The sequence below is a fragment of the Apteryx rowi genome, unplaced genomic scaffold, assembly GCF_003343035.1.
Source record: "Apteryx rowi isolate R43461 unplaced genomic scaffold, aptRow1 scaffold_59, whole genome shotgun sequence".
Taxonomy (NCBI): domain Eukaryota; kingdom Metazoa; phylum Chordata; class Aves; order Apterygiformes; family Apterygidae; genus Apteryx; species Apteryx rowi.
In genome coordinates, this window is record NW_020450860.1 from 79898 (window position 1) to 103627 (window position 23730).

Consider the following 23730-nt stretch of genomic DNA (forward strand, 5'->3'; position numbering starts at 1 on the left):
CTGTTTTGAAACCCTTTTCACCAGCACAGCTGCAGCAGCGCCTAGGAGCTTTTCTGAATCATAATTAACACAAGGAGTAGAGAGATGAGGTAACGACTCCAGGCTCGGACTTGGAGGATGTGACTGAATACCCTGGCAGTATTCGCTATCGTGTCCCCCAGACAGACGAACGTGGCTCATGGACCATGCCCCATGAGGACTGCTGTGTCTTCAATGAGCTGAGCACGTTTCCCTGCTGAACGAACAAAAACGTGCAGTTCCCTCTCTTGCCTTTCTGCCTTCAGGAAATTCCATGACGTATTTTTGCTCATTAACACTGCTGGCATTTAGCTTCATAAAATATCAAAATAAACGAGAAGGAGAAGAAGATGCTTTATAAACAAAGCAGATTAGCACTAGGAGTCACGTGGAGGGAGTTACTGCGTTTGTTTACTTTACGTTTCTAATTTCTGATTGATATTTGGGCTCCCGTGTGCATTCAGCAAACCATGCCAGGCTCCCAGTGCTGCGGGAGCCGGTCCCCAAGGCGCTGCTGCCTGGAGCCCGCGTCGCCCTGGCTCCCTGCGGGAAAGCGGGGGGGAAGATCGTTGAGGCAGTGACGCTTCCCTGTGCAGGAGCAGGCGTTGGGATCTCTGGGCTCTGCCGAAATGACTGCGGAGGGGATCAGGCACTGAAAACGGAGTGTTTTCACGGAGGGAGCACCCACGTGCGATGCCCAAACAGCCTCCGTTCCCCCCCGGGAAGCGTCAGTGCCACCCGCCGCAGCTGCGGAGGCGGCTGTGTGCCATTGCCAAACCCTTCCTTGTTCCGCTTCCCCATGCCCACCCCACTGCGGCCGGTGCCGGGGGGAAGTCGTGTGCCGTACCAGCACCCCGTCGGCCCCCCGCTCTCCGGCAAACCCGGCGCGAAGGCTGGCCGTCCCGCCGGGGCAGAGCGCCGCTGCGGCTGTCTGCTCTTCAGGCCTGGCTGAGCTCGCCCCCGCAGACCTGCTCTGAAATAGGAGTTTGCTGAGGTGACAGATGTGCGGCATGAATGCTCGGTGCCCGGCTTCCCCTTCTGCTTTCTTTGCCCTGCCCTAAATCTCCGAGCCCCTTTCGTAGCCCGGTAGCTCATGCTTCGGGTTTGGGTTCACCCTGCTGCTGCCTGCGGCCAGCCCTGCCCGTGGGAAGGCAGGACAGCCGTGGTGCGTGCGTTCAGTTCTCCGGGACAAGCTAGCCTCTCGTTTGCATTCCTGAGGGCAGTCATATGAATTTAGGCATTTTTTCTGAGACATGTGAAAGTAGTTCAGTGAGCATCGCGGGCCGTGTTTCCCAGCAGAGTCACTCTCGCGGGTGGCCTCTGGCAGATTCGCCGATAGCTCACGCAGCAGCCTTTGGTGGGCACATCCAAAGGACCTCTCTTCTCTGCCCTGCTGCCTGTTTTCATGACATTCGTAAGAAACTTCTGCCTGTCCAGTTCAGTGAGAATTTGCGAATGACCCCAAAAGTTTTTAGGGGAGGAGATAGATGGACACACACGAACACATCCCCAAACAGCAGGACAGCAAAGGTCTCATTGCTCTAGGAAGCATGGTTAAAAATAGGCCCTGGATTCATTCCCACAAATACTTTTCAGCACGAAACTCTGGTGAAAGTTTTATACAGGCCATTCAGGCTGGAGCCTGGTGTGTAACCACTTTACCTCCGTCCATCTGAGCCCCATGGGTGTAATTTAGCAGTGCATGTTCTAATACTTGCGTATGTCTTGTGAAGTTTCCCTCAGCGTTTTTCAAGGGAAGGGTGAACATGTGTGCTGCCCTCTGCTATGAGATCCTCAAGTGTTGCACGTCAAAGCTGACCTCCACTAGGAATGAGGCTTCTGCTCTTCTGTATCTCCTGATGAGAAATAACTTTGAGTTCACCAAGAGGAGAACGTTTCTGAGAACACATCTTCAGGTCAGTGAGCAGGAAACAGATAGCAGTCCACCTCAGATTTCATGAACTTATATGTCAAGAGCTTGACTGTATATTGGCCTAATAGCTATGCATCATCTAACATCTCCAGAGGAACTTGTCACATACCTCTAAAAGAGCAAATATTGCCATTATTTGGTCAAAAATCCTCTTGATTTCCAGACTTTGCCTAATTCCTGTTTTCACTGATTGGCCCAGTCAGACTCCAAGATGCTGATTTTTTGGAATCATGGCTAAAAGACACATCTCTGCCCTGGAGCCTGGCTGGGATGGGGTGGGAAGGACAGCAGGAAGAGCTGCCTTTAGCTCAGGAGGAGGAATTTTTCTGGAGCTGCTTTTGCAGCGTTGCTTTTTTGAAGCAAAGTTAGATACCTAGAGGGGCAGATGAACACCATCTGGGCTGTCATAAATCACAGAAGAAGAAAACTGATATACTAATTGTTGCATTAGGATTTGTATTAAGATCATTATATTGCTAATCATGTGAACTTGCTGTTCAGCAAAGCTGTTTGGTACTCTGGAGACTATTTGTCCCTGGGAGATGTGACAGAGAAGCCACAACAACCGTCACTTACACTGTGGGAAAGACGTGATCTTTTTGTATGAACATCTTATGTAACTGTGACCATAAAACACCTCTACAAGGACTTGTTTAAATAAAACCCCTGCCCTTTCCCAACAGATAATAATTGCAGTGAGCCAGTTAATAGCAGATGTGGCACTCAGCGGTGGGACAAGGTTTCAGGACTCCTTGCTCATCATTAACAACTTTGCAAACAGTGACAGGCCTATGAAGGTACGTTGGAGAAAATAAATCATGTCATGTGCTATCAGCTACTGGGAACAAGAGTGGGGAAGCATTCAAGAAAATCATGTTTAAGGGTAAAACTAATGAATGGAATTGTATAATTTATAAGCTCCTACTGGGCTGTGTTTGTTCAGTAAACAAAGATTATGCCGACAGCAAGGTGGCCAGCTGCATAGGCAGATCATGTTCCGTCCATCAGGCTTAAAGCCAAAAGGAGGGAGCACTGTTATTCAGGTTATGCTTTGCCCAGCACATTGCTTTCAAGATTATCCAAAGAGCTTTTCAAGAACTTCCAGCATTGAGAGGATTGACAAGGGAGGACCTGACATTTCTATTGCCTAGAAGTATCAATTAGCAGGAAATAAAATGAATGAATTGATTTTCAGCAATATTAAGAACGTCCTCTTTCATAGAGATTAATGGTTGTGATATATTTTCACTTTGCTCTCTGTGTTTCTTTGGAAAACAATTATTTACCTTTATATTAAAATGAATGGCTTCTACCAAACCCGTTGAACAATATACCCTTGCTACAACTTGCTCCGCTGTGCACCCTATAACTACAGATGTAAGACAGAGAAAAATGGGAAGTATTTTACAGTTGTATGATCATCCTGTGACCTAAAGGTGGAATGGGAACCTCATTTAGGTGTTGAATTGTGATACAACAAAATTATACTCAGGACATATCTGACAAAGACCTTGGTTCTCTTCTGTACATACATGTTTATTTAAAAGGGTTTCACTGAACCACACTTTGCTGATTGTATTTTGCGTCATGAAACCATTGTTATACGTGTCTTATATACTTATATACCTATATTGTGCCCAGTTGTGGGCCCCCCAGTATGAGAGAGACTTCAGCAAACTGGAGAGGATGCAGCGCAAGGCCACAAAGATGGCCAGGGAGCTGGAGCACAAGGAGGGGGAGCGTGAACCAGGCTTGCTCAAAGTGGAGAAGAGAAAGCTGAGGGAGGATCTAACTGCTGCTTTCCACTACCGAAAAGGGAGGTTGTAGAGACGATGAAGTCAGACTCCTCTCAGAAGTACAAAGTCACAGGACAGGAGGCAATGGGCACAAGTTATTGCATGGGAAATTCCAGTTTTACATGAAGAAAACAACCTTCCCCAAGAGACTGGTGTAGTCTTAGGGCAGGGCCCTGAAAAGAGGTGGGATCTCTGTCCTCAGAGATTATCAGAGCTTGGCTGGATGAGCCCTGAGCTTTATCTTTGACGTTCGCTCTGCTCTGAGCAGGGAATCGGACTAGAGTCTGTAATTCTGTGATTATCTAGTTTTTCCTCTTTTCTTATTTATTACATTCCTGTGGTGGGAAGCTCTACAGATGTCTTTGGTGCTGTAGGAATTAAAGAGTAACCACATCGGAGACCAACAAGCTGGATGTTGAATGAAATGAAAACTAGTTCAGGAATGGTTTAAAGCCCCTTTCAGTGGCGTTCACATGCTCGGAGCAGTTCTGTCTCACTCTCGCAGCAAGCCAGCAGGTTACCGAAGTACCTGCCTCACTTCAGCACAGGAATAACTAGCCTGACACCCTGTGCATGACCGGGAGCGTTTGGCCTGAACAATCAATAGGATTTGCACACCCAGAGTGAAATGCCTGACATTGCATATGTAATACTCTATGTTGTACACGGTGGGAGTTCAAAAGGTAAAAACTGCGGTTATCTCCTGTGCTCTGCATTTTCAGATCATTAGTAAATGGAATATTGGCTCAAAGGGTAACGACGGTCTGTCTTTGAGAAAGCCTAGGACACCTTCTGTGTCCGTGTTTGCTTCTAATTAGTTTTGTTTTGTGTCAGGCAACTGCTTTTCCTTCCGAAGTCAAAGATTTGACAAAGAGAATCCGTACAGTGCTTATGGCTACCGCCCAAATGAAAGAACACGAAAAGGATCCAGAAATGTTGATAGACTTACAGTACAGTTTAGCCAAATCTTATGCAAGCACTCCAGAGCTCCGGAAGACTTGGCTGGACAGTATGGCAAAGATTCATGTGAAGAATGGAGACTTTTCAGAGGTAATCATGTAATAAATCATGGTGTATAAAAAGACAGATGTACAGATGTTATTTTAATTGTTCCTTTGTACTTTGCAGGCAGCCATGTGTTATGTTCATGTAGCAGCCCTTGTTGCAGAGTTTCTTCACAGGAAAAGTAAGTGTTCACTGTTAGAGAGGCACAAGGAAGACAGTGCCATGACCTTTTGCCCTTGGGTTTTGGGGAGATCAGAATCTTTTTAAAGATAAGTTTCTCCTGATTTGGTAAATGATTACTTGTAGAGCGCTTCTAAACAAACTAGAAAGGAAAAGAAATAATGCACCATGTGTTGACAAAGGCAGAAGACGAGTAGTTTTTAAGAAACGAAACCAGATTTTCAAGCACGGGCATTTACTAGGCTGGCCAGTTCCACTTAGACAGTCATGCTGGCATTTTGCTGAGTAAAATAAGAACAGATACATCACATCTCAGTTCAAATGTTCACATGTATTTCACATTAGGAAATGCGCTCAGAGGGGAAGCTCGTGTTAAAAACTGACTCTCAGTATGTTCATCATACCAGAAGTATCACTATAGGTAGTACACAAAACTATAGTTGAATTTCAGTCAAAAAATGAGGCTATAGCCTAACTATACAAATAGGTGTAAAGAACAACCAGAGGAAAAAAAAAGTGTTGTGGTTTAATGCAAAACAGGAAGTAAAGGCAGACTGATTTGTTCTAAAGTAACACCATTTTGCAGGTTTTCTTAAATATCTATTTAACAGTTGATATATTGACCCCATTTCTCATTTTTACAGAAGGCATATTGTTGAAATGGCCACTTAATGTTTAAAAGGTAGTGGAAAGTTAAGGGCCCGCAAAAGCTGATAACATACACTCCCTTCAATGGGAAGGTCTCTGAATGGCCTGCTCAGGGGGCTTGCAGTCCCTCCAAATTATGTATTGTGTGTTAGCTAAGTGGGAAAAATCATGACTTTTTTTTGATATACGTACAAAATTCACGTAGTTACAGAGCAGAGAGGATTAAAAGCTAGCCATTCTTTATTTATACATTGGAGGCTGCTGACCAAAACCAGTGGTAAAATGAGAACTTCTAAAAAAGAAGAGGAACAAGTCCAAAGGGATATCAAGTGAATGCAATGAGCTATCTCCATTACTGACACTCTTTACACATACGTAGGCTGAATTACTCAAAGTTTTGGGGTGCATAAAGAAACATGCTTTCTGCTTGGAGTGTGCAACCCTGTTCACTTACTACCCAGCTCTCCAGCATCTGGTAATAGCTTTCTCCTCACATCTTCTGTGCACAAACGTACCCTTGTCTTTCCCAACTTACAGTGGGTTGCAGCCCATTAAGTTGATTAAAGATGACCACCAGATAGCATGCTGGAAGATCTGTTGTCCTTGGTGCTGGTTACGTACTAGGAGTGACTTCCATGAAGAATGGCCAAGGAGATTCTGATGTGTTCAGTGTTATATAGCAAATCAGTAGCAAAAATGGGAATCAGGTCTCCTACTGCTTGTAGGACCTTCCTATCAGCTAGACCGCTTCACTGGCTGTTGAAGCATGATGCATTTGAGATGTATTATTCTGTAAAGCTATTTGCTTTTGTCCTCTACAGAACTCTTCTCCAGTGGGTGCACTGCCTTCAGGAAAATCACTCCCAACATCGATGAAGAAGGTGCAATGAAAGAAGATGGTGGGATGATGGATGTACATTACAGTGAGGTGAGGTCCTGTAATGCAGACCTGCAGATTTAAGATTTGATAACTGATTAGGATTTAGCTTTAGATCTTTTTGTGTGTCAGCTATAATAAATTATAGCCATGTGCTGGCACCTGTAAGGAAGAATATTCTGTGACAATTTCTCAAGAGAAAAGGGTGCTTAAGGATTTTAGGAGTACAGTTCAGGTCAGTAAAACTGGTACAAGTTGCTGGTTCCTTTGAAAGGCTTCTCTAGCACTAAGATTGAAAAGGCTACGCCACAAACTTTGCCTGCCACGTTATGCAAATGCAAATTCTGCCGACAAAGGGCATTGCAGCATGAAATTTTCAAGGAGGAGCAGAACGTGAGTCAAGTGCAGTCCTACCCTGCCAAGCGAAGGGACAGCTTAGGTTCCCCATGATTTAGGGCTGCTCTGCAACACAGCACATCAGCAGAACAGTCCAGAAACCATAGCAGGGAACCAGGGAAGTGGAGAGTAATCCTCCTGTGAGTCATAAAGCCTTGCAATTACTTCTGCACCATCCCCATGCAACAGTGTTGGTGGGCCACGTGACTGAGCAAGATGGCCCTGCAACCTCACCACTAGACTGTCTTTTCATCAAGGCTAGACTTGAGGATCCTTAGCAACACATGCCATCCCCCATTGCACATGTTTCTTAGATGTGTTTCTTAGATGTGTAAATACATCTGGCTTCCAGGGCTGTCGTTTCCAGACCCTCCCAAAGTTTCTGCATTCTCTTGGGTAGGTAGCTAAACAACTAAGACATACTTGCAGGCTATTGTGCTAATGATTCATTAAAAATGAAATTTGTTTAAAATAATTCAGCTTTTTCCCCTTCAAAATTTAAAATACCTTTGGAAAGGCCAGGAACACACTGAGTTTAAACTTCTGGAATTGTGGCCATGTGTTCTGGAATCTGATGAACTATGTGAAGCTAAAATGTTTTAACTTCTAACTTTGACTTTATTATTAACAACATTAACATAGGAAGTCCTAGTGGAGCTGCTGGAGCAATGTATAGATGGCCTGTGGAAGGCAGAGCGTTATGAAACAATTTCTGAAGTTTCCAAACTGATCATTCCTATTTATGAAAAGCGGCGTGAATTTGAGGTAGGCATTTTTTGTACATTTCAGGTAATTTCCTAGATTGCTAAGAAAAAAACAAGAGGCTTTTTTATTTCAGAAATTATGAGTTAATGGCTTGGTGTCGGTAAAGCACACACTGTGTGTCATTGCTAGTCATTAAACAAATTAGTAAAAGCAATGATCTGGAGTATAATTATTAAAGTTAAGGCATTCCCAGATACAGAAGGCTCTTATTAGGTAATAATTCCCACTCACCAATATAATGCTGTCATCCTCCATCAAAGCCACTGTTTCTTTTTGTCCTTTAATGCATAAAGACTTCAGAGTTTTAAGGGTTAAAAAAAGAGTCAGATCTGTTCAAAGAGAGGACTAAATCTGCAGGTAATTCAGAGGCAAGTGGTAGAGGAAGGAAGGAAGCTGTTACCATCCCATCCTCTCCTTTGCTCCTTCCCGTCATCTGCTATGATCCTTACTCCAGAGCAGTTGTTGCTGGATGGCGGAATACTGCTCCACTTTCCCTCCCTCTCCCACGTCCCATTGAACACTAGGACAGCATCCAACTATATAATTGAAACCAGGGAAAGCCTTGATCTATTTTTGCATCATAAGGCTATTTTTAATCAGAGAAGAATTTCTGGGCGTAATAGTGCAAACTGCTCTACCCTTAAAGGCTTAGTCTAGGAGCATGCTGACACTCTAGGCTCAGTTCTTATCTCTAAGGGTAGTGGCTTTATTGCAGTCCATGGCACCTCCCAGATCTGAAGCTAAGCACGTACTTAAAACTGAGGTTTTTCAAAGGAAAAGTGAGCCTCTTTAGAAATTCTAGCCCAAAGTTCCCGTAGGATTGGGTTCAGATATGTCAGGAGCTTCCAGTGTTTTATCTATGTTTTCCTGCTTGTATAATTCTGCTTTAATGATGTCAAGATCTGATTTCCAGAAACTTACTCAGCTGTACAGAACACTTCATGGAGCTTATGCTAAGATACTGGAGGTAATGCACTCGAGGAAGAGACTTCTTGGAACCTTTTTCAGAGTGGCCTTTTATGGACAAGTAAGTGTATAAAGCAGCTTGCCAGTTAACACTCACCTGGCATCCTGTCCCATAAAGCTGCTCTTCTGTGAGGCTTTGCAGCTGAAAAGCCTGCTACCTACTCGGGGTGCAGCCACTGATGTGTATACATAAGCATTTCAATATTATATTCTTGAGGCCAGTGTTTCTCTGTCTTTCTAGGAGCACTTTATTATTGTAAAGCTTGTGATACTGCTGGTAGAATTTTCATAAAACAACTCAGGAATTAGAAGATGGCTTAGCATGTTCAGAAAACCACATTTTGTGTGGTTATTATTGTAATTTATATAAATGCAGTTTAGTGTGTGCAGTATATAACTGGTAATAGTATATAGTATATAACCAGCAGTAGTAACAGATGTTTTCTTCTACAGACAATTGCTGCTGTCTTGTAGACATCGGCAGAGTAAAACAGTTACCTGAGAAACTGGAGGAACAATATATACCAGTGTCAGTTACATATTTGTAGGGATAGGTGGTATTTTTTGTTAGACTAGCTGAGGTAGCTGGAAAAATGGAAAAGATTTAGGTTCCAAGAAGTATGCTCTTATCAGACCTCACAGAATACTCTGTGCCTAAAAGCAGTTGCTTTTTTTTCCAGTTATATCAGTTGGTCTCATAAAATGTATTACCTCTCATCTTCCATGTGTCTCTGGACTGTCTGCTTCTGTTTGTGAACGCTTAACCCTGGGGGAGATGCAGAGCCACTCTTTAGAAAATGTTATGTAAATGATATTAGCCCTGTCTTTCCTGGTTCCTTCTTTTAGATTAGATGATGTATAACCCTGAAACTATCCTGGATACAAGAACACCACCATCATTACACGTATATCTGAGCACTAGCTTTTGCTGCAGCAACATAAATTTTATTTTTGTCCTTGTCTTATCTTCAACTTTGGATATTTACAAAGCAAATAAGGTTAACGACAGATAAAAGGAAACAACTGCTAGAGTTTAGTTTGCTACCCCTCCAATTAAGCTACATAACATATTATCCTGATGAGCAATACTTGATCCAGTTTTTCATTTTAAAGTTTTGCCAGCTTTATATGTCAACAACACAGAGATAGTTTTAATACTCTGTCACAACTTCTAACTGGAATAGCTGGCCAAAGCATGAAGCCTTCAGGTTGTTTCCATTACAGGCAGGACTGGCAATGCAGGCGGATGCCTTTGGTGCAATTTTGTCTCTATTTACAACACATGCACTAAGTTCCACTTCCCCGAATGCAAGAGGAATCAAACCAGAGGAAGCACGTTTCTTTATTTATTCCTTCAAGTCCCTTTCAGCCTATGCAAAATCCTTCTCTTTAGACTTTTCATGTGGTTCTGCTCTCAGGGTTCATTCAATTTATGTGTCTTTCTACTCCTTCTCTGTGCCTGTTTTTGTTTTTTCTCCTGCTTGCCTCTCTCTGCACTCCCTAAAAGACAACCTCTGGCCAAAACCCTCTTCCACATTGTTTAGATTTCCCATCAGTCCTATTCAAGCCTTTGTATTCAGCAATGACTTGCTTGTGTTGGTTGAGGAACTTAATTTTTTATACAATTTTTGAAGGAACCTGTTAAACAGACCATGTTCAGTGACACTTTATGCAAGCCACAACCATATAAACCTTCTTGACTTTCTGAGATGTTAGTATAAAGTTGTTTTCAAAGTAGCAAATCTAAAATAGTTTCCCAAGTGATGAAATCCATTTGTTTCTCACTTTTTTTTTTTTTTTTGTGTGTGATTAATGCTAGACATTCTTTGAAGAAGAAGATGGGAAGGAATACATCTATAAAGAACCCAAGCTGACAGGCCTCTCGGAGATCTCCTTCAGACTTCTTAAACTTTATGGAGAAAAATTTGGGTCAGAGACTGTAAAAATTATCCAGGATTCTAACAAGGTAGCGTTAAACTGAATAAACAAGCTAACAAAATGCTATTAGCAGTGAACATCAGGGCCACATACTAGACTATGCTCTGAAGAGTGTGACAAAATATCACTTGTTTTTGACTAATACTGTTCTGCCAACAGGAAGGAAGAAGCTAGCTCTGTCATCTTTCCTCTTACAAGCACCCTGCTTCCAATTCCCTCTCACATCCGCATGCCTCAGTGCGGACATGTTACATACCTTGATAAGGTTTGATACTGGTCTGGCTCCCAGGTGGAAATAAATGAATTGGGAATTGCGAATGGGATATTTGCAATCCATATCTCACTGAGCCTTGTTGTCAGGAGGAGTTAGGAACCAGCACGAAGGAGCAGATGGTTGGAAAGAGGGTTACTTGTTGCTTTGTCACTGCAAGTCTAAGAGGAAAATCCTTTGCACCCTCTTGCTGGCTCCCCCTCTTTATGGTGCAGTTTTGGGGGTTCCCTGGACATGAATCCCATTCGTGTAACTCTTCCTGCATGGACTGCCCTGCTGCACACCAGTCTGAAACACGCTGTTATTCTCACTGAGCACAAAGCCTGCAACAGCCATAGCTCCTTCTGCTTCCTTTGGAATATCCGTTTATCCTCACTGCAAGGGGTGTGCACATCCTTGGGCTGCAACTGTGGGTATGTGTGGGTTACTAAAGACAGTGCTGGAGATCCCAAAGTTTGCTCTGTGCAAGCCTGCAGATTGGCATGCCGCAGCACAGTACCGTATGGATGCTAGCTCATGGCCTGGAAGCAATGTGGTCGTATTAGAACGACTAAGTAGGTCAGGCACGTGCTGCGTTGATGGATATGGTGATATGGCTGTCTGTTCCAGACGTAGCTTGTTTGGCACCAGATGAGGTATTTCTCATGCCACACCTCCCTATCTCGTGCGTCTGCTAGCTCATGGCCTTAGCACCTTGCCATCGCAGCTGAGGTCAAAGGGAGAGTTTTGTGTGTCATTCGCTTGCATGCAGTGGGGCTGGGACAGCAGGGAATGGCAGCAGGGTGAATCAGATCCCAGTACGTAAATGAACTGATTAGCAATGGTGTTTGTAGCCTTTGTCCTAGTAAGTAACCCTCTTATCTCACAGGTAAATGTTAAAGACCTTGATCCTAAGTATGCCCATATTCAAGTGACTTATGTGAAGCCCTACTTTGAAGACAAAGAAATTTCTGAAAGAAAGACTGAATTTGAAAGAAATCATAACATCAATAGATTTGTGTTTGAAACTCCTTATACTTTATCTGGAAAAAAGCATGGCAGTGTGGAAGAACAGTGTAAAAAAAGGACCGTTCTAACTAGTAAGTACAAGCATCTAAGTGTGAGACAGTACGTATCAGGAACTCTTTTTAGAATATTTTAGTACATTGAAATATGCAAAACAAGTCAGAAATTCATTTTCAGTCAGAATTGTGATGCATTATTCTCCCTGGTGGGAGGAGGCTGGAGAAGGGTTTACCTTCTATTTCTGTGTGCAAATGTTTACAAATGAGTAAGTCATGCTGTTAGATTAGAGCCTTGTTCAGGATTTCACACACACTGGGTAAAACCCTGAGGGCAAGGATCCACCTGTATTTATTCTGTGAAGAATAGTCCCATTTCTTGAAAGACTTTTCAACCTATAAACTTCATTTGCTGTTTCTGCTAGCCTCGAACTCCTTTCCATATGTAAAGAAGAGAATTCCAGTCAATTATGAACATCAGGTTAATTTAAAACCAATTGATGTCGCTACTGATGAGATAAAAGACAAGACAGCAGAGCTGCAAAAACTCTGCTCTGCCAGTGATGTTGATATGATCCAACTGCAACTCAAGTTGCAAGGCTGTGTTTCTGTGCAGGTAAGACCTGAGGTCCGTTCAAAATCATGTTTATATGCACATCTCAGAGTGAGTCATCTTTTGGCAATGCAGCACATTTACTTTCCAGAAATCATTAACTACCTTGTTTGCAGCACTGCAGCCTTAATCTCGCCAACACACTGCGACTTATCCTGCCGCATACAATTGTACATTAGAGGTGGCTCACGGCAATAAGCATTTTGTCCAGTTGTATTTGCAGTGTCAAGTACAAGTGTATTTCCACATTAGTTTGCACTAGGTGGATGCTGAAATATTCTTAATTCTTGAAGATTGTACTGTAAACATAAGGCAGAAATAGCCTTTTTGTGAACCTGGTTTCTCTCCAGATGTGTACATGACTTTAAAACTAAGACCGCCTTGCTTTCCAAACAGAAATAAGAGGAAAGTATGAGGAAACAGACTGCCTCTTTGTTTTTTATCTCCATTTGTCTTTAGGTTTTAAAAAACTTAGATAGAAAAAGTAATACTCAAGTTTGGAAACTTTAGATGCTTCCTGTGACATTAGTAATGCCGGGTGGGTGGTATTCAAATAATATACTAATGGTTTTCAAGTAAAACAAAATTATTATACTTTCATAACTGTTTCAGCAATTCAACTTAAGTTCAAGCATAAATTACTACTTCTTTTTTTAGGTTAACGCTGGTCCCTTGGCCTATGCTAGGGCTTTCCTAAGTGACAGTCAGTCCAGCAAATACCCTGCTAAGAAGGTGAATGAATTAAAAGAAATGTTCAGGTAGGATTTCTAATGTAATAAAAACTAATCATATGGTTAGAATATGGTACTTGTTTTTCTTATATTTTTGTCTGCCTCCTAAATCAGCAGGTGCTGAATGCTCAAATGTGTCTTATAAAGATCCAGGTCTCCCAGGGCTGCAGGTGCTCAGAGGTGTGAAGGGGCCAATGTAGCCGTTTCCTCCAAGAGTTCCCAAGCTCAGGGCTGTGATCTCCTTGAATGACTGCCTGCTTCAGCTGTTTGTGGGGGTATTGGAGGTTATAGTGCAAAGAAAGTATGTTCAAAAAGCAGACTTGGTAGCCTTGTTTTCAGGGATCTTTCATATGATGCATTGTTTCCCAATCTTTCCAAAGGGAGTTTTCACTAGAAAATGATGGACTTCAAATATTTTAAAGCAAAATCCTTTCCAGTTTATCATCTTCAACATCATTCTTGTTTCTGTTGCTAATTTTTGAAACTATATGACCTGAAACAGGCTTTTTTTCAAAAAAAACCCAAAAAACTCTCTGTGCTGTCCCTCAGAGTAAGTGCTTATAACATTGCCTTTTACCTCCACGCAGAAGGAGTGCCCTGGCAGCTCCTGCTTGCCCTCAGGACAACGTGCTTCCCCACCTGCCTTTCCCAGAGCACGTCCTGGACTACCAGGAGCAACCAGTCACCCACCAGCTCCTCCATTCCTTTACTGGGTGCTGGTGACTCCCATTTCACCCACCAGTCAGTGCGTGGAAGGAGCAGACTGGGGCCACTCCTGTTTTCCTTTGTGTATTGGGTAACCTAGCAAACCATGGGAGGAATAAGGGAGCGATGACTGTGAACCTGCGTGCGTGGAGGCAGAACGGAGGGAAGGCATTTCCACTCTTCAGCCCTGCTGTGCAGCCCTGAAAGACAAATATAATCACTGTGCTTCATACAAACAATCCCAGAAAATCCCAGGCCTGTTTGTTTTGCCACTGTAGTCTGAAAAATAAGGAGAAATAGAGGCCTGTGAAATGAAGAAAATGAGCAACACTAAGTAAGAAAACAGTATTGCAGCTCCCCATGATCTAAATTTCTTTCCGGGCAGTGTGTCTGCTCTTAGCAACTTCACCTCAAGCACAAGTGTTGCATCATGTACATCCAGATCGGTCGAGTCCTTCCGTTGTCTTCCCAGCTGTGCACCACCACGGCCTCCCTCTGCTCCCCATCTGCAGCTGCATGGGCTTATCTGTGGTCTGCAAGCCATGTGCGGGGCCAGAGGTGGTGGGCAAGGTGCAAGACCCCTGTGTCACACTGCAGGTGCGCATGTGCCTTATTGCACTTCTTGCGAGCCCAGGCTCAAAGGAAAGCGCACTCCTGCCCAGTAGTCCCTCCCCACCATCTGCTCCACTGGGCCAGAGGTACCCCTAGGACGTGACTTGTCTCAAACCTTGGAGAAAAGGATAGTTGAGAGATTTGCCTGCCTGGTTGGTGGAAAATGTAATGCCACAAGCTCATTGCTTTCATCCACAGGAAGTTCATACAAGCCTGCGGAATTGCGCTGGAACTCAACGAGCGACTCATCAAAGAGGACCAACTGGAGTACCACGAGGGACTAAAGTCAAACTTCAGGGATATGGTGAAAGAGCTTTCTGACATCATCCATGAACAGGCACGTACTGCATACCCACGGAGCTGGTTCTCTGCCCGTGGAAACTAGCCACGATTCTCCTCGTGCTATTTAACTAAACATAAAGACAGGAGTCACTGAATGTGAAAGAGTAAATGATACATTTGGTGAACTCCTAACGACCTGGTTTCTGTTGATTGAAAGCCCCACCGTGGTGTTGGTATACCGTGTGCTTCAGGGTGGAGTCTTCAGAGATCCGTATAACTCGTTTCCTGCTTGCTGTGGCCACCAGAAATGCTGTGCCATGTTTTGCCTCATGTTTTCTACATTGTAAGAATCCTGTGATAAGTAACAGGTCAAAATTGGCTAGCAAAAGTTCAGTTTCCTTTGTTATATCCTGCCTAAGTTCCCTTTTTGTTTTTCTTTAAAGGTTATTTTCTTTGAATTTTGGCCTAATGCCAACGTGCTGTTCATACGCACTGTTAAAGAATTTGTCCTAATTTAACTGACCCATATTTTAAATGTTTTCATGGATCTTTCTAGGAAAATACATTTGAGTAATATCATCAGAGAGGTGAGAGATTCAAGGAGTAATTGCTCATCTGCCTGGTATCAAGCTGTGAAATAAGATGAAAACTGGTTTTCTGAAGTAATCTCTGTACCTCTGCCATTTAATTTTGCCTTCATTTTGACAAAAGTATACATATATGCATATATAATATCAAGCATATACAGTGAACAGCACAGCCTGCATTAAGTGATTCATCATTCTTGAAATTTGAATTTCAATTTTTGAATGTTTTCAAAATTTCCTAGTTACTTTACATACAGTAATTTAGCCTTTTAGTTTAAATCAGAAATATAACTGCTTAAATGAAAAGGAATAAGCATAGAGGAGTTGCACAAAACATGGTTTATTTACTTTTTATACAACAGTTCCATGAGTGACTATTAATTATAACTGCAGCATTTCAAGTCCATAAAAATATATAGACAAATTCCACGTAATTTAAGGAGTTGTGCAAATAGATACCAAAATGTGTAAGTGGCGAAATAATATAACTGCAGCAGACTGATATTTGGAAATCAAGTGTACTTACAATAAACTAATGTTGAGAGGACTCAAATAGAGTGTTGGCACAGGTGAGTATAATGTCATTTCAGAGAAACAAAGTGCAGTCTCAGGACGGTGCTGAATTTTGCTGTAGGAGTATAATGGGGATAAGTGACTGCTATATCCCCCTTACCTTTGCTACGAAATTTCCCTGCTATTCTGCCCACAACCACCATTTTCTTAGTGGGCCAGCTACTCATTTTGCACATTCAGCTTTTTTTTTTTTACGTTGGCAAGTTTACTTCACTGCTGAATTTGTTCAGAAATGTTTGTTCATAGGAGTTGCCACCTGCTTACTCTAAACTGTTTGCAAGTAAACCTCTCCAAGACATTTAATTTGCATGCAGCTGCTGGAACTTTTGTGGTTTCTGAATTCTACAATATTCAAAGTGAAAACAAATCATACGGTTCAGCATCTCAGCAGTACAATAGTTAAGTTATCTTAGAACAAAGAAGCATTATTAAAGTACGCCCTATTACCTATATATGTATTTACAATCCCTTGCCTTGTTCTCTTTGGTTAATGGGCAAAATATTACTACAGCAACTGAAACATCAAAGTTAAGTGCTCGCTGAGAATGGTACACTTTTTTTTTATACTTGGCTTTAGTATTTTGTATTACATCCAAAAGCAGCTTAAAACACCGTATTTACAAGGACTGTTCTTCATGGTTATACACCATTATGTAAATAACTGCTAACTTGAACCTTATATTTCCATCAAATGCCCTAAATATCTAATAAATTAAACACAATGAAGCATGTTTTCCTCTTCTGCAAAGTTCCTCAATTAAACGTAAAAGGGAAATTAGGTTCATTTAGGGTTCTCATGACAAATAACACACCTTTTTCTAAGTATTTTCAGTGCCCCCAAAGCCACACAGGCACTGCATCTATTTTAGCAGATGGGAAACTCACTGGGTCAGCTTGCAACCTATCCAAAAACAAAAAACGGGTGAACTGCAGCTGAATAGATACAGGAAACCTCGGAGAGCGGCAGAATACTGGATGTCCAGAAACTGTTTATGATGGCCAGTGATCTCAGTTTCAGTAACGTAAATGCTGACTAACTTTTTGAGCCTACTGATGAAGGACAGGATAAAAAAACAAATACAGTTAGCTACTCCTAGAGCACCTCTTACAAAAAAAAATACATTAAAATTCTGTTGTTGTTAGGGTATAATAAGAAGTTGCCATACAGAGAGGATTGTTTCCTTCCTAAATTGGATAGTCTTAACTGAAAACTATCTAGTAATATATAAAACAGTGCATATATGCGTGCTACAGAAATTGCTGAATTACTGTTCTTTCTCATTTCTTTGTTATGCTGCCTTTGCGAAACAGCTTTGAAGACAAGGTTGGCTATCTCTTTTGCATACCTTTTAAAAAAGCTGGATTATAATGATGAACTGAACTTTTTACTGAATTTGTGACTGTTTTGTTTTGTGTAGATGTACCACGAAGATACGATGCATTCGCCATGGATGCATGACTCCCTACATGTCTTCTGTGCAATCAGTGGAACATCTGGTGATGGAGGTTACTGTTCGCTTAGACCCACTGCTGAAATATAAACATGCCAGTGATATTTTACACAGCTTTCTCAGGAATACTTGGAACTGTGCAACGGATGTTAAAAAAATCCATGATGAGGAAAGATTCAATTTTTTTTTTCCAAAAGTTACCATGCTTTCAAACAGGGTGCTTGCTTATTTTGCTGAGCAACATTGAAAGTGCCTGGACATTGCACCACTGTGCTTGTTTTCTACTTTTTTTTTTTTTTTTTTGGTTAAATGTATAACAGTACATGGAAAGGCAGTTATCTAAGTATGTATTGAATTGCTGTACTATGAATTGAAATGGTAACGGTACTATGTAAAATTGTACAATGGAATATAATAAAATGTAAAACTACTTTGTACATAGAAGGAGCATAGAGTGTATAGAAATTAGCATTATACCATATTTGCTGCTAAAAGCTTTCTCGGGCAGGGAACACAAAGAAGAAATTGTAGTCACTAGTAAGAGATCCTCCTCTTCTGGAAAGTGGCTTGGGCTCCATATGCCCCTTATGCACCCACATAATGAGAGTAAACTCACCCTTGTCTGGAATAACAAAAAGCTAATTCAGAAATTATAATTTTCATACAACTCCTGTACAGATAATTCTAAAGTAACATCCATGGTAGCTGAGCTTGCTGTGGCTCTTTTCAGTTGTGGCTTACCTTGCAAGTCTGCAGGAGATTTGTCATTTGATACTAATTTTACTCTTTACCATTTATGGCTTCACACAAATATAAACTGCTAGACTTACATGCAAAGATACAGAAATTATTAGAGGATACCTTAAAATGAGTTGGGAATTATAAAGTGCTTTAACACCTTTCAGAAAAATTGTAATAATCTGTAAGATCTGTTTAAAAAAAAAAGTGCAGTACATTGAAATGAAATAACTCACACAAATTTGTTTTTTAACATCATATGACATACATGTTCCCTGATGTTAGATGGATCTATTTTCTGAGAGCATGTTGTTTTTGTCTGGCTGGTAGTTAGAGCAAATGTATTTTCCAGAATTCCTTTATTCCTTCTCTCCCCCAAGCTTTAATACACTATCTCTTGTCTCTCTTAATAGGACACTTTCAGATACAGGAGGAAGAAAACAGATCAGCAGTTCTTTTATCCAGCAACATTTTTAATGCCTGTGCTTTCCAAAAATCCCATCAATTGTAAATATGGTTCCAAAGTGCATAGGGGAGGGTTTTTGGTTTTTTTAATGATGCATAACAAAATGCCATAATAATAGGACTCCAGTTAGGTTTTTAGCTTGGCTATAGTGTCTATAAAATGTTAAGCTTCTAATTTCTGTATCAAAATTATCTCAAATAGTAAATGGACCACATTTTAAGATGTATACTATGCATGATTTTAAATACCTAAAATTAATTGTCTTCTGAGAAAGAAATTTTGCGATTACTAAATTCACCCGTAAGTTGTTGTTGCAAGCAAAATACAGATATGCCTATATAGCAAACAGACTACATTTCTGCTTGTATGTGCTTTTATGCCAGACAGGCTCCAAATTTAGCTTAACAGAAAGAGGAAGAGAGACTAGTATGTTTAATTATGGTTACTACCTTATTGATTTTCATCTTTCGGCAAAGAATATTTAAAGGCAGATAGTGAGAGTTTTCCAAACTACTTCTCTAAAAGATGCTGAAGTCGTTTAATAGTGGATACTTTAAATGATTATTTAGGGCTAGCTCAAATCTAAACATCATTACGGAGGACATATTTTGAATACAATATTCAGTCGTGAGCAATAGATATCCAAAAGTTCTTCCACTATACCGCTCTTAAATACTATAAGTAAACTAATAGTTTTGCTGGAATACAGTGAAATTCTTATTCATGTTTTTGGATGTCTTTAATGTTCCAAGACGATTTTCTTGTCTGAATTTTTCAACCTGTTGTTGCTTAGTTTTGCTGAAATTCCAGTGAAATTCTTATTCATGTTTTTGGATGTCTTTAATGTTCCAAGATAATTCTTGGCTGATTTTTTCAACTAATTGTTGCTATTGAAATTGTCCTATCATTTTAATTTACTATATTGGCAAGCCATCTCAGTAATTCAGCCAAAAAAGTACCTACCGCATAACTCCAATTAGGATATTTACAGTTATTTCAAATATGCTCTTTGAAGCAGTGCAGTTCAGAATACACACCTATATGCAGTTTTGATGAATAACAAAAATGATCATTCTAAGGGTTTGCCTACTGTCCTGCAGGTAAGCAATTCTACTGGATTTATAATAGGAAAATTTCACAAGAAAATTTGTCCTTTTTAGATGGGTCATAAAAAGACTAGCAACAAACAAGCTTGTTTTTGCTTTACGTTTACATCTGTCTAGAAGTGATGGGGAGATGGTCATTAGAGATTTTACCGTTGTATTTCAGCAGCTGTGCCAAGAAAGTATTTTCATTATCTCTTCCTTTCCTTTTCTTAGGCAATTGTCCCAGTTTAAAGAAGTTCTCCAGATTTTTTTCTTGTTTCTGGTTGAAATAGTTTAATTCACAGATATCTGGGGACTGTACTATTTATGTGCCTATTTTTCAATTAACCAGTACTCACATTGGGTACTTCCTGTTTGCTGTCTTTTTCTTTTTTTTTTTTTTCTGAAGACTATAAATGTTTATTAACGCTTTAGTTTTTCCTGTTCTGCTTAATCCTAAGAAATGGTTGGGAATCTTTTTGGTCTGTAGAAATTACGATACATATTTAAATTACAACCTGGCATGCACTCTTTCTATATATCTATATAATATATCTATGTAGATAGATATAGATAGATACAGACATACAGATACATGCACACGTTTTACACATACACTTCCAATTACTTTTGCTGCAAAACTGCAGTGTAACATGCTAAATCTGCAGAACAGATGCGCTAGTAATTCTGCAAGCGCTCAATTGTTTGCATAAAGGGAGAAGAAATAGGGTAAAGTATCTGTCAATGAGGATTAAGAGCACTTGGCTGTTCTCAGTATCAGGACTATTTTGGATAATGGTATGTGTTAGAGCCACACTGTTTGCAGATAGGATGTACAGAAGAACACAGGGTCTGCCAGCACTTTATTTACAAAAAACGCTTCCAGAGATTTATACACCTGCATGGAACAGAGTGAGCAAAGTGTAAACATTTACTCTCTTCCCTGCCATACTGCTTTTCTCCCTGCAGAGAGATTAGAAGGTAGTATTTTAAGCCAAATAACTTGAGTTACATTTCTTTCCCCCCAAAAATCTGGAACCTGGAATTCACTGCAACCAAGGATGTATTTCTACATGTTACTCAATGTTCTAAATTTCTTCTGAAAAACGGAGGAGAAATGTTCATTACATAGGCTAACAAATGGAAGCTTATGGCTGTGAGAATATCTGTAGTTTGTAACACGTTTGTCTTGTTTTGGAAGCCTTTGGGACATATACCACCTGGTATTTGGATATAGAAGAAGATTAACATAGGCATAGTGCCTTCTCTCTGAAAGTATGTTGAAGTTTCCCCTTCCTGTAGAGACAGTCCCATTAACTTCACAGTAGGCTTCAGAGAGGCATAAGAGGCTTTCACAGAGGCATAAGACAGGGAAAGAGACTCTCTAATTAGATATAACTGAGCCCAAAGGACTGGAAGAAAATTTAAGTGGAAAATATGCTCAAAAATCTCCTACACATTAAACCACATCCTTTTCAATTTATCCACGTAGGAGACTACCATGCTGAGGATGTTGCATCTGGAAGCTGGGATCGAGGGTGATTCATTTGATGCCCTGAGCTCTTCTTTCCTAATTAAACAGGGGGTTCTTACTGGAATTAGGAACCCTGCATACAGCTAATTATTATGCAACCACAGACTGTGGTACTTATTTAAATAACATGCTTATGTCAAGCAATGGCGAACCAATTATGATCTGTACATAAGATTTCAGCTATTCTGGATGTAATTTACATTTTTTTATGTAAATTTAACACCTGCTACTACATATTCCTAACACAAGTGCTTTTACCATTCATGTTGTGTATACGTATGTCATATAAGCCCTGTTTAAGCTTCTCTGTGTGATGACGGTACATCCCATTTGACCCCCCCATAATATGCAAAAGCTACTCCAGAGAGTTCTATGACCAGTGATACAATATTATTCTTTTTATTCCTAGCTTCTCTTTCTTGAAAAATCAATAATTTTGACAGGAAGCAAGGGAAAATTCTCATTTCAGTTTATTGAGAGAAGGGACAGTTCCAGCTCACAAAAGAAAAAAAAAAGAAAAGAAAAAGACGACAAAACCAGGAAAAATAAGTGTTGCAATCAGCACAGTTTGCTTTTTCATTTTTGCTCTTCACAGAACAAGTGTTTTGAAGCTAATACTGTTGTAAAATTCATGGGACTAAAACCTAGTTAAATGAGTTATTGCATGTGCTGCCTCTGAAGAAGGGTACTGTAATAAACCTTTAAATACATAGGGGCACCAGATGAAATTGTTAACACTAAATTATTCGGTGGCAAATAGAAGGTGTTGATTCAGAACTACTGAAGGACCACGAATACTACACATCCGGTTCTGAGGATCCCAGAAATAAGACTGACCAGCAACTGAATCTAGTCATACAAAAGTATAAATAGAAGCAAAGTATGAATCGCCAGTCAGGAAATGATGACAGCAGATCACTCTGCTTTCCTACAGAATATTCAGTAAGCTGGTGATCAGCTTTTTGCTTCATTTTTTCGTTCCTATTTTCAAACCCAGATTTCTGCTCTCTGGGGATGCATTTTCTCTCGCTGGACTCCAACCAGCTCAGCTTAAATGGCTAGATTCAGTTGCCGGTATACTAATATATATTAAATGACGTAACGGAGGTCAGTTATACTATTGTTATTTACCTCGTACCGTCCGATAAAAGACAAACTGCTTTTTCTATCACGTTTGGATAGCAAGTGGGTCCTTCTCAAAGCACCATAGTTTTACGTGGAAGCCTAAGCCTGACAGATCTCTCTAAGCATGGACGGCACGTAGCCACTGGGTCACTAGTGGAAACATCCTTTTAATTTTGGGGGGGAACACCCTCTTCTGGCCCCTCTGACTGCTCTGGAGTTGTGATCAACAACTGTCCTCGCTTCTGCCTCTGAGGCTTCCGATGGGGCTTTCTTGCAAGGCTTGGCAGAACATCCAAGTTCATTCCCTGCCTCTGTTCATGAGTAATAGAAGGCAAAGGAGTTACTTCCTTGCGCATTCAGTAGACCTTAGTATTTTGGGAACTGTGGATGGGAGTGTTGATGAACGGACTCACAGTAGCAATTGATTGGGGACGGATACAATTTTTGCAGACGTACTTGGTGCCACATCTACCCAAAAGTACCCTTCAACGGACTTGGTTCTTATTCCCCTTAACTTGGGGATTCCAGTGCTGTTTGGGCAGCAGCTAGGGGAGAACCTGCCGAGTTCACAGTGGTTTTGAACACAGGTGCCACAAAACTCTAGATTCCCCCCCAGGGAATGTGAGGTCAAAAAGTGACAGGCTCAGTGAGTCACACTGGTTTTTTTTTAATCTCTCAGTTTGGGCTTTTTGTGTCTCAGACCCAACTGTATTTGAAATGACTGAGCCTTTTTTGAATCGACCCCTTCCATCTCCTGAAGATCCTATAATTATGTCAGGTGAGACCTAAGGTATACGTAAAAGCTGCTACAAAGATACCAAACTCACTTTACAGCAGTCTACTCTAGTACTATTAGAGTGCAGCTCAAAATAGGCAGCAAAATCAGAGATGATAAGAGAAGAATTTTGCAGTCAGCGTGAACTAGCTGAAGACTCTGCTAATTACTGCTGCCAATTACTGCTGCCGCTTGTCAGACCCAGTCATCGTGCAGCTATACCATGTGTCAGAGTCATTTGCTAATCTGACTTAAAGCACATGCGCAGAAGAAGAACTATTGGCTTTTTCTAAATGCATCAGCAAACCAGTCCAACTCACTGCCCAGCCAGAAATATGATCACTAGCTTCAACTGGGTGAGGGGGGAAACAGCAGGAACGCACAGCCAAGTGCACATCACCAGCATGGTCTTAAATCAGTCTAAGCCAGACATGAAGCCATATCCCAAGTAAACATTTAATGGATTCTTTTAAAGATACCTCAGGTGTGCATATGTGTGTTCCAGACACTACAGGCCAGATATATCGTCTATGAAGAACATCATTACCAAAACACGAGATTTGCAACTGCAAGACGTGGGACAGGACTCAATGAGCTTGAGAAACCTGAAGTCTCGGGGAGGTGGCAGAGATCAAAGAGGACGGCAGGCGTTCTCGTCA

At 41.1% G+C, this 23730-nt stretch overlaps 1 protein-coding gene across 1 annotated transcript in view; it reads left to right on the plus strand.

Moving 5' to 3' along the window:
- Nucleotides 1–17783, plus strand: part of DOCK11 (dedicator of cytokinesis 11) — a gene marked incomplete at its 5' end in the record, with an annotated part of 64877 nt that extends 47094 nt beyond the window's left edge. The window contains 13 exons of the mRNA XM_026082660.1: nt 1752–1934; nt 2635–2748; nt 4582–4797; nt 4876–4933; nt 6402–6508; nt 7496–7618; nt 8532–8645; nt 10404–10550; nt 11662–11872; nt 12220–12410; nt 13065–13165; nt 14654–14792; nt 17316–17783. Coding sequence (XP_025938445.1) covers nt 1752–1934; nt 2635–2748; nt 4582–4797; nt 4876–4933; nt 6402–6508; nt 7496–7618; nt 8532–8645; nt 10404–10550; nt 11662–11872; nt 12220–12410; nt 13065–13165; nt 14654–14792; nt 17316–17438 — 1827 coding nt within the window. The remainder of the gene's footprint in view (nt 1–1751; nt 1935–2634; nt 2749–4581; nt 4798–4875; nt 4934–6401; nt 6509–7495; nt 7619–8531; nt 8646–10403; nt 10551–11661; nt 11873–12219; nt 12411–13064; nt 13166–14653; nt 14793–17315) is intronic.
- Nucleotides 17784–23730: the final 5947 nt, after the last annotated feature.